This window comes from Otolemur garnettii, unplaced genomic scaffold (assembly GCF_000181295.1).
Source record: "Otolemur garnettii isolate 467f Iridium unplaced genomic scaffold, OtoGar3 scaffold00264, whole genome shotgun sequence".
Taxonomy (NCBI): domain Eukaryota; kingdom Metazoa; phylum Chordata; class Mammalia; order Primates; family Galagidae; genus Otolemur; species Otolemur garnettii.
The window spans coordinates 237,984-249,125 of NW_003852659.1; the positions used below are offsets into that span (position 1 = coordinate 237,984).

At 50.4% G+C, this 11,142-nt stretch overlaps 2 protein-coding genes across 7 annotated transcripts in view; both read right to left on the reverse strand.

Annotated features, from left to right (window-relative positions):
* Window positions 1-6,285, reverse strand: part of EPN1 (epsin 1) — a 19,799-nt gene extending 13,514 nt beyond the window's left edge. Inside the window, exons 1-2 of one of the 5 annotated variants that reach the window (XM_012813460.2) lie at window positions 6,001-6,285; window positions 2,614-3,285 (exon numbers count right to left, since the gene is read on the reverse strand). In XM_012813460.2, coding sequence (XP_012668914.1) covers window positions 2,614-3,105 — 492 coding nt within the window. In that variant the 5' untranslated portion in view covers window positions 3,106-3,285; window positions 6,001-6,285. Of the gene's footprint in view, window positions 1-2,613; window positions 4,447-6,000 lie in introns of those variants that run through there. The other 4 variants (XM_023508673.1, XM_012813461.2, XM_012813459.2 and 1 more) reach the window with 4 other exon arrangements.
* A 410-nt stretch (window positions 6,286-6,695) lies between these two features.
* Window positions 6,696-11,142, reverse strand: part of U2AF2 (U2 small nuclear RNA auxiliary factor 2) — an 18,669-nt gene continuing 14,222 nt past the window's right edge. For both annotated transcript variants that reach the window (XM_003802888.1, XM_012813463.2), the window contains exon 12: window positions 6,696-7,450. In XM_003802888.1, the coding sequence (XP_003802936.1) occupies window positions 7,316-7,450 (135 nt within the window). In that variant the 3' untranslated portion in view covers window positions 6,696-7,315. The remainder of the gene's footprint in view (window positions 7,451-11,142) is intronic.

An 11,142-nucleotide genomic window follows, 5' to 3' on the forward strand; every position in this document is an offset into this window, starting at 1 on the left:
AAAGGGAGGCACTGGGCAGAAACAGACCCAGGAAGCACCCTCCACCTCCTAAGTGTCTGTCCTATGCCTTGCTCAGCTACCTACATGCAGCCAGCAGGAGCACAGTGACACCTGCTGACCCCACACCGCCACGCTCAGGACAGAGGCATACCAAGAGTGTATTCCAGCTTCCGCATGAGAAAACACAGGCTCCAAGTACAGCAACGGCCCTGTGCCTTCAGCCATATGAGCCAGGGACACACACACACACACACACACACACACACGCCTGCCCCCACCCCACCACACCCAAAGAAAAGACTGCTGCCCCATAGCCTCTGACTTGGGGAAGGGAGAAAGGGGAGCCACAAAAATCAGGAGGGGCTGCAGGGACAAACCTGGGCAGTGGTGGCTGGGCAGGGGCAGAGCTTGGGAAGGACTGCAAAGGATCATGGGGAGCTTGGGTGACAAAGATTATGTCTTCACTGTAGTGACAGTCCTGAGATACGTTCCTAAGTCTTATGTCCAGAGAATTGTACTGAGAAAGGGAGGATTTTACGATACACACATTATACCTCAGCAAATATACCTCTTAGCAGTTCCTAGCAAGAACCAGGCTGAAAGAGTTAGTTGGAACCTGTGATGAGCATGGCCTACCTCCTCTAGGAAGCTGTCCCAGGGCTGGCAGGGTCCTGTGCTATGTCCCTTCCTCCCTGGCACCAGCCAAGCTGTCTACATTTTCCAAACCTCATCCCTACACACCCAGGAGCTATTTGAGGTCAGGCAGGATCCCATCAGGGCTAAGCCCAGCAAGGGCCCACTCATAGGGGCCATAGGACAATGTGTGGAATGAACATGGGACAAGTCACTTCACTGTGTGCAGCCCACAGAGACCTCCCATTGCCTATAGGGTTTTTTTGCTACTGAAATATCCAAAAGCCATTCTCATCTTTAGAAAGCAGCCTGAACCCACATGGCAGCAGAGGCCCTGCCCTGCACCCTCCCACTCTGCAGCAGGCTCCCCTTACTCCCAGACCTTAACACCTGCCAGCCACACCTGACCAAGGGCCACTCTACTGTTCTCTGTCCCCAGTATCACTACCCAGTCACAGGTCTAGGGTCAGGAAGAATGTGCCTCCCTTCACGTGCCCATCCCCCCACCTCCTCTCACAGACTCGCCTGCATCCCTGGCCCTTTCTCCAATTCTCAGAGGACCACCACCCAGTCCTTCACAGTAAGTGACCAATTTATTGACTTGACCTGTGATTTAACCCAAACCAAGACCCAAATGGGCTATGTCAGGATGGGCTTGAAAATAAGTTAGAAAAAACAGGCCTCAATTCACTGCTTCAACTCCCTGGCCTCAACTGCCTCACCTCTGAGCAGAGGGAACCATCCTGCTCATTCTGAGACTTGAGCAGGAGGTGTCAAAAATCAGCAAAGACAGGGAGCTAGGCCAGGACAGGCCCCAGTCCAAGTCTGTGAGGTTAGGCCCTGTGCAGATGCCACCAAAGCAGCAGCACCAAGACCTTCTGACTCTCACCAGCCCCTGCCCAGGGTCAGACATCTACCAACACCCAATAACTAGCCTGAGGCCCCACCACCAGGACAATGACCCAGTCACCTGGCCCCAGCCCACATCCTTGGCCACTGTGCTGTAACACAAGGCATAGAGTGATCAGAGGGGGGGATACCAGGCTCCTTGGCCCCAAGAGCAGTGGTCAAACAGAAAACAGGATTGCTGAGTCCTGCCCAGACTCAAGCCTTTCTCTGGCTGTGACCCAAGATCTGAGCATCTGCTCAGTGGTCTAGCACGCACCAGGCCACTTCTGTGGTAGTTGCATTAGCCGCATTTACCAAAATCACATAGGCATACAACCCTTTGACCCAGAAATTCCTGTTCTAGAAATTGGCAAACATATAAGGATACTCCCACCCTTACTTATATAAAAGCAGACCACTGCACATGCCTTAAAGAAAAAAAAATCCATTAACAGGGAACTAGTTTAGTAATGATTAATCTATGTAGCTGAGCATTATGAAACTTTAAAAGAAAAATAAATGTGACCGTTTATATCCTAACAGGATATTCTCTAAGAGAGTCTCATTTTCCTTTTTGAAATTGGGGACAAATTTACATACAGTATAACTCACTCATTTTAACATACGGTCTGAGTTCTGACAAATGTGGATGACATGTAATTACTGCTGCAATCAAGATACAAAGCAGTCCCACTATCCCCAAAATTTCCTCGTGCTGCCCCTTGGTAGCCAGCCCCTCCTCTCTGACTCCTGGCAGGTAACACCACCTGTTATCTGTGCCCTGTCCCTGAAGGCCTGCCTCTCCCCAAATGTCAGACAAACAGCAGCAAACAGTACACAGTCTAAGTCTGACATAGCACGTCTGGGCTCATCTGGGCTGCTGGGCACACACCTGCTTGGATGGGTGTCCAGAGGTGGTCCCAGAGGCTGAGAGAGGAACGGGCATCTGTGCACTCAGCACGGAGGGAACTGAGACCTTCTTAGTCCTTCTGCGTGTGTGAATCTTAGAAATGTACCACTTGTTCAAATAGATTTACATGGTCAGGGGGTGCACAGCCTGCCCAACCCCTGCCCCACAGGCCCAGGGCTGACCTTGTAGACATGCCGCCAGTTCTTGCCATGGTCATTGAGCCGCTTCCAGATCATGCTCATGATCTCCGAGAAGGCAACAACGTTGTAAGTGAGGTCAGCAATCTCAGACATGAGGGAGCTGGATGGGCCCCAGGGGTCGTTGCTTGTGGCCTCTCGAACCTTGATCTCAGCCTCTGAGTAGTTGTGGACAATGTTCTTCATCTGGCGCCTCAGAGATGAGGTCGACATGGTGCCCAGCAGCAGTAAGGGGCACAGCCCCCTCAAGGCGTGGCGTGATGGAGTGACTCTTGGAGGTTGGTCACTGCATTTAAGAAGGGGAGAGAACCTTTGGAAACACAAACAGGATACTGCTGAGAGCCTGTGCCCAACCTTCCAGGGACTTCCCATTGCCCTCAAAGCAGAAGATGAGGTCCTAATTGTGGCCCAGAAGGCTCTGTCCTTTGTTAACCTCCATCTGAAAGTTAACCGTCCATCTTTCAGTTCCTCAAACATGCTGTCTCCTTCCCACTTGGGGCCCCTGCTCAGCCAGGCAGAATGTGCAGATCATAGGCCTTCACCCCAGCTGGGCTACCTCCTGGCTGGCCACCTTGGACAGGGGGCAAATGAGCCAAGAATTTTTGCCTCCTGGCTTTCTTCGCTGTAAACTGGGGCTCCATGCAGTGATCTAGGGAACTGAGAGAATACGGTGAGCAGAAAGTGCTCTGTGAAAGCAGGCAGCACATCACGAGACCCTCCGTCCTTGTACTCTTCTTCCTTCCTCCCCCAGGGATACCCACTCACCCCAACAGCTCCACTTAAGCGTCCCAAATCTGCACCCCAACACCACAGCTACCATCCCCAGAGCCTTGTCAGTAGACTCTCTTGCTTTCATGATTTTATAATCATTTGTCTGATCCTATGGCTAAGGTTGACCCCTGAGCTCCACAGGGACAGAGAATACATTTGTCTGGATGTGGCTTTTCCCAGCAGAGAAGCTGGCCCAGAAAAACCATTCAGAAAATGGTTCAGGAAGGAAGTGAAGGAAGGAGGGCAGGAAAGACCTCTGGAGCAAGGATGGAGGGGGCAGGAGTGGAGGAATCCAAAAGCAACACAGGAAAGGAGCCCATGAAGGTATTAAAAAAACAAGCAGAAGGGGGGGGCCATCCCAGGGTGGCAAGAGGACAGAAGTTACCAGCCAACTAGGCGTCCCAAGGGCGGGAGAAGCCCATGGCTCAGAAGGAGAGATAAGGAGGTGGCCTCACAGCCTGCATCCTAGCAGGAACTTGCTCTGCAAGGTGCATTATCTCATTTAACATAGACTGGGCTTTTAGAGAGTAAATATTTCAGCCGAGGTCAGACACTTAGAATAGCAGTGCAGACTCTACCCAAGGCCCACTTGAAACTCCAAAACTCACTTTTAAATTAACCTAAATTATGAACCTCGCTGAGATCAGTGATGAGAAGAGCAGAAGGAAGAGAATCAACCAAACATAGCTGCCATTTATGCAACTCTCACCCTGAGCCAGGCCCTGCTCCATGCTGTTCACACAGTAACTCACCCAACCCTTGCAGCAACTCCATGTTCACAGCCACCTTGGGGGGTGGGGGAGAGTGCTGAGACCCAGAGCAGGTAACTATCTTCCTTGCCCAGGGACACATCTCACTCTTGGAGCAACCTGGTCCCAGAGCAGGCTCAGACCATCACAGTCAATGCCACTCCAACAAGGTTTTCACTGCACCATGATTTAAGAGGGTGAGCAAGAAAGGCTGACCCCTGACTTCAACTCAGGCCAGAGAGCCAGGGGCCTGAAGAGAGAGGTATAGCTATTTGAACAAAAGTGATCACAATCCCAACTTAGACACAGCCACACACACTAAAATGAAGAAATGATGTGACAAATACAGAAAAGATTAGTGACAAGAAATGACAGACACAGACACATGGACAGAAAGAGACACAGAAAAACCCAGGGAGAAAGACCAATCCAGAGACAGGGTAACACAGACAAAGACATAATAAGAAACAGATAAGAAAACATGGTAAGAGGCAGGAGGACAAAAAGAGAAAAGAGAAAAGAGCCCTGGGGCTGAGAAAAATAGGATATAATGGAAAAGAACATGAAATCTAGGTTCAAATCCTGACCACATCAGCTACCAGAGGAGCAAACCTCCCTGAGATTCAGTTTGCTCAACTCTGAAATGAAGGAAAGAATTCCTACCTGGCAGGCTTGTTGATTAAACAAGATGGGTACATAAAGTGCTTAGCACTGTGTCCCACTGATAAGTCAGCACTCAGTAACACTGACTGTTATTATTATCAGAGAAAAAATAAGACATTTCCAAATGGGTGGCAGCAGAAGATGTGCTATTTTAATATGTGTACTTATTTGAAGAGTGTTAGAAAAAATATACAACTAGGACATCAAAGCTAAGATCACAGATATTGCTTAGAATGAGACTTTTTCAAATTAAATTTACTCAAAGAAAATTATTAGAATAAATAGAATACAAAAGATATGGCAAAATTCTCCAAGGTACTAAAATGACAAATATCTAACACTTAATGTGTAAAACAGAAAATCTCTAAGTACTGTAACACTAAAAACCAGAGCTCCCAGTAATTACACATTTGCTACATACCAGACACTGTTATAAGCACTTTATAAGCATCACTTGGATTTAAAAACACAAGGCTGCTACAATGTAGCAACGATGAATGCACCCATTTTAAAGTTTAGGGAGCTGAGAGGTTTGGAGACAGAAATCACCTGGCAAATATCACACAGCTAGCTAGCAGCAGGACCTCTGAGTCGAGGGTTGGAGCTCTTGGCCACCACACTAGAGATTAAGAAACCCGGAGGAAGCGGCAGATCCTAAACTAAGCAACAGACAGCTGAAAAGAAACTTCAGATTAGTAATAGGTATGGAGACAAGACTGAGATGCTTAGACTAGGCAGCAGGAAGATGTGCACCAGAAGTAGAGGGGTGTCTGTTAAGGACAAGAAGGAGTTACCTGGGGAAATAAAGACGTGGAAACCCAGAGAGATATACGTAGTCCAGAATAGAATCCTGACAATTAGACACAGAAACTTAAGGAGAAAGAGCCGGGACAGACGCACAGGAACACTCCTATCTCCAAATCCTTTTTTAAAAGCACCAAAACAAACACGGGGATAGAGCAACAGAGGCACAGGCAGAAAACCAGGAAACAGAGACGCGAGACTTGGAGACCAACAGAGACACGGGGGCATTCCGGGCCGACCCAGGTGCAGAGACACAGAAGCCGACAGGGACTAGAACCCAGATCCCGAGGCCCAGACGAAACCGCGCGCATTGCAGCCCAGGCCTGGGTGTTCAGGGCAGGTCGGACCTCCGCGATCCGCCCCGCGCCCCCAGCCCCGCGCTCACCTCGGCCCCGTCACGCCGGGATCCGGGGGGTCATGGCGGTCAGCCCCCTATCCGCGCTCTGCCTCGGTGTCGGGGGCACACACCGAGCCCCGGGCAGCAAAGGCGGAGGCGCGCGGACGCAAGGACGGCCGCACGCCGACTGCCCCGCCGCCCCGCCGCCCGGGAGGGGCGCAGATAGCCGGGCGGGGGAGGGGAGCCGCCAAAGGGACGAGAGGAAACCGAAGCAGGCGATGGACCGGAAGCGGAAGTGGCTCAGCGCCCCGCCCTCAGCGCCTCGCCAGGCCCAGTCGCTCTCGTTTTGGCTGCCTAGCCAGCCAGGGTGCATCACTTCCGGCGCGCGAGCGCCCGTTGCTAGGCGCCCTTACATCACTTCCGCCTGCAGTTGCGGAGCTCGACTGAGAGCCTGGAAGTACGGGAGGGCTGCATATGAGGGTCACCGAAGTGCAAGCTGAGGTCCGCAGTCTGCCCACACTGTGACCGCCCGGAGCACACGAAGCCGCCTGCCCTCCCCAGATGGTGCAGGATCCCACCTTGCCCGCACCCTCCAGGGACCGCCCTCCGAGGCCCGCAGGCGTGCCCGGGGGCCCCAGCGCACCCTCCCAAGCGGGAGCTTCAGCCCGCACTTTTCCAAAGGAAACCGCCCACCAGCACCGAAAGGGAGAGTGGCCGTACACAGTGGACACAGCGCAGTTCCATAAAATAAAATACAACAAAATGTTTAATGAGCAAATTCGTCTTAGCAAATATGAAACTGCCACAGAGAGAAGAGGGACAGGGGCCACTGGGCTGGGCGCAGGTCGGGGAGACTAAGAGGACAGAGTCAACTATGTAAGAAACCAGGGGGTCAGAGAGGACCAGAGGCCAAAGGAATGGAGCTGTGGTCCTGGTAAAAGGGAGGGCTGGGCGCTGAAGGCCGGACAACAAAATTCAAAATAGTTTGGCCATAAAATATAAACACGCTATAATCCTACCATGGGGGGAAGGGGAGAAGGGGGTCCAAAGGAGGAGAGGCTGTTTTGGGAGGGGCTATGGGGGTCCTACCCACCCTACTGTGCACCCCATCCCCATCCCAACCCCTTCCCTCTGTGTCTGTATGGGTGCGTGTGTCTGAGTGGGCCTGTGTGCACACCTCCCCAGTCCCCTCCCTGCCCTATCCCCCCACCCCCCTACCCCCCACCCCTAATTGCTGCCATTCCAGTTGCTGCCGGCTGTCATTCGGCTGTCACTCCTCTGCCCATCTTCAGAGAGGGAAAAGGGGGACCGGAGGAGGAAGAAGCCCCCAGCCAGCCCTGCCCCCACCCTCCCCTGCCCGCCTCTACCAGAAGTCCCGGCGGTGGTAAGAGTCGGGGTCACAGTACTTTGTGACAACCACTCTGTTGGCGAACTTGCGGCCTGTCAGGCCCTGCATGGCTTTCTGGCAGTCAAACACAGAGGTGAACTCCACAAAGATCTGTGGGAACAAGAGGCAGGTTTGTAAACAAGGCTCATCTCCAGCAACCAGCCAGGCCCAGAACTCAGCAAAGAAAGTGGCAGGGAGGGAAAGAGGGCCTCACCACAGATTAGAAAAGGACGGTTAGTGCAGATTTGGCAAGTGTTCATCCAAACGTCCTCCAGGATAAAAACAAGAGAGCACAGATTAAGAGAACAGAGGACCCCACAGGCACACAGAAAGAGAACATAATCATGCCTGAGTGTCAACTGAGCTACACAGGGCAGTTGCTGGGAGATGAGGGGCTGCTACTGGAAGGAGAGGGGCCACATGTGTTCAAGGTCTACTCTGCACCAGCCACCATAAGGTACTTTTTTTTTCTATTTTTGACACAGAGTCTCACTTTGTTGCCCTCAGTAGAGTGTCCTGGCACCACAGTTCACAGTAACCTCAAACTTTTGGGCTGAAGTGATTCTCTTGCCTCAGCCTCCTGAGTATCTGGGACCATAGGGACCCACCACAACGCCTGGGTATTTTTTAGAGACAGGGTCTCACTCTTGCTCAGGCTGGTCTGGAACTCCTGAGCACAAACAATCCACCCACCTCAGCCTCCTAGAGTGCTAGGATTACAGAGATGAGCGACCACACCCAGCATCCATGGGGTACTTTGTGTTGAAATACTATGCACCAGGCACCATGGGGTACTCCTGGACCCACCTGGAGGGAGTCACGCTCTCCACCCAAACAAAAGATGAAAGACGAGATGGACAGAAAGCTCAGAAATTAGAATTCAAACCCCAGGTTGAATAAAGAAGAGAAAAAGTTAATCTGAACATTCATTTACTCAAGCCCCTAATTATGCTCGAACCACCAATTTATAGGAAAATGGAGAAGAGGAGGATATAGTGAGCCTATTTCAACACGGGAAATTCCATATAACAAATGACCCATGACCCTATTTCTCAACAAATCATACAGCTTACAAAACAGAAGAGAGGGAGCAAGATACAGTAAATTGGAAGTTTGTAAACAAATTCAACATGAGGCTCTTGTTTGGATCCTTAATGAAGCAAACTAACTGTAAAAAAGTAATTTTTGAGACAGTAAATTTGAATATGGAGTATATACAATTAAGAAATTATTACCATTATTATTATTATTATTTGAGACAGAGCCTCAAGCTGTCACCCTGGGTAGAGCACCATGGCATCACAACTCACAGCAACCTCCAACTCCTGGGGCTCAAGCGAGTCTCCTGCCTCCGCCTCTCAATTAGCTGGGACTACAGGCACCCGCCACAATGCCCGGCTATTTTTTGGTTGCAGCCATCATTGTTGTATGGCAGGCCCGGGCTGGATTCAAACCTGCCAGCTCAGATGTATGTGGCTGGCACCTTAGTCACTTGAGCCACAGGCACCAAGCCAAAAGAAATAATGTTAATTTTGCTAATATAATAATGGTATTGTGGTTTTAAAATTTTTTAAAGAAAGTTTATCTGGTTAGAGCAGTAGTCCTCAACTAGGGACAAATGTGTCCCCCAAGGACATGTCTTGACAGATTCTGAGATGTCACAAAGTGGGAGGAGGTTGTAGGGCCTCCAACATCTAGTGGGAATAAATTGGGAATAAGCTAAACATCTTACAATGCACAGCAAAGAGTTAACCCCAAATGTAAGTAATTGAGAAATTAGAGAAATAGTTCTTAAGTATTATAAGTAAAATACATATATGAGTTAAAATACTCTAGCAGAAAAGGGGGGATAAGATGAATATAAATTAAGAACAGATTATTGCTAACCTAAAGCTGATGATGAAGCACTGTAACACTACCATGTGTACTATCATGCGATACAAATAAACCATCACTACCAGTCTCTGTTTTAAAGATCCATAATGAAAAGCTTAAGATCAAAACTGAGGCAGTGCACAGTGGCACATGCCTATAATCCTAGCACTCTGGGAGGCTGAGGTGGGTAGATCACTTGAGTTCACAAATCTGAGACCATCCTGAGCAAGAGCAAGACCCCATCTCTACTTAAAAAAATAGAAAAACAAAAGCAAGAGGATCGCCCAAGTCCAAGAACTGTAGGATGCTGTGAGCTATGACGACACCATGGCACTTTACCCAGGATGACAGATGACGCCATGGCACTTTACCCAAGGTGACAGCTTGAGACTCTGTCTCAAAAAAAAAAAAAGACCAGGTTTTAAAAGTCCAATAGGTCAGCTGACGACAAAGCCTCACCATTCTTTCTTCCCAAGAAGTGTTCGCTTAGCCCCAGCTTCACCAGGCATTCCATCCCAGAGCAGGGGACACATGGGTTGGGGAGAGCTCCAGGAAGCGAAGGCATAGTAGCTGTTGCTGGCCCTCTTCCTCACACCCTCCTCCACCCACACCCCTGGGTTCCCTGGGTTCTTTTCACCTCTCTCAGCACCCTGCCACCCCAGCCCTGTCTGCCTGGACAAGCTCATATAGTCCCACATCAAAAGGAAGGTTGATTTCTCAATGACATCATAGTGTCTATCAGCCCTTATACTGGGAACACAGACCCGTCCACCCCAATGCTTCCTGGACATCTCTACTGGGTGTCTCAGAAACCCCAAAGCCTCTGGCCCCACTCTGACCTTCCGCCCCCTGCCAAAGTGCTCATCATCCTCACATGCCACCTCCCATTCCATACCTGGTCATGGACCTTCCTCTCCCTCCCACGAGACACAAACTGATCACACAAAGGGCACTTTACAGATTCCTCAAATCCATCAACTTCTCATCCCTGCTGCTGCTTTAAATCAGATCATCACCTTTCACCCAGACTGTTCCAAGAAACCCCCGTCATCCACTTTCCTAACAGCCAAATCATCTAAAAATTGTGACCACAGGCACCTGTAGCTCAGCAGCTAGGGCACCAGTCACATACACTGGGGCAGGTAGGTTCAAACCCAGCCCAGACCTGCTCAACGACAACAACTACAACAACAACAACAAAATAGCCAGGCATTGTGGCAAGTGTCTGTGGTCCCAACTATTTGGGAGGCTGAGGCAAGAGAATCACTTAAGCCCAAGAGTTTGAGGTTGCTATGAGCTGTGACACCATGTCACTCTACCCAGGGCAACATAGTGAGACTCAGTCTCAAAAAAAAACAAAACAAATACCTGACTGCTCCAGGGAGAAGCCATAAGGAGCACCACCTGACCTTTTTGCAGCAGGCACCTCATCAAATGCAGAAGCCAGAGGATTCAGAGCCTCTTGAAGAGAATTTGCTGGGCGCCCCTCACCATGAATTAACAAGGCCCTTCCCAACCCGGCCCTCCCTAGCCAGCCTCCTCTGACAAAACTCCTCCACTACTCTGAAACACTGACTTTGCTAGCTCCTATCCAGCCCCTGCTCATCCATATCCTACTCTGCAAGGCTACCAGACAGGGCCCAGGTTATAACTTAGCTGTGCTCCCACCCGCTTCTACCTGCCAGCTGCCTTCCCATCCTGCCCTATCATTTTCCTCCCCACTCGCTACCTCTCTTGACCCTCACCACACTGTCTGACAACTACTCTCAGGAATGCTGCCCCCAACCACTTCAAGTGCCACATGTGGTGGCTCACAGCTACCTCCCCAGAACTTCTGCTGGTCAAGACCAAGAACAGCTTCTGTTCAATGCTGAACGCACAGCATCCAGGTCAGAGCCTGCCACAACAGAAACCTCACAAACACATCC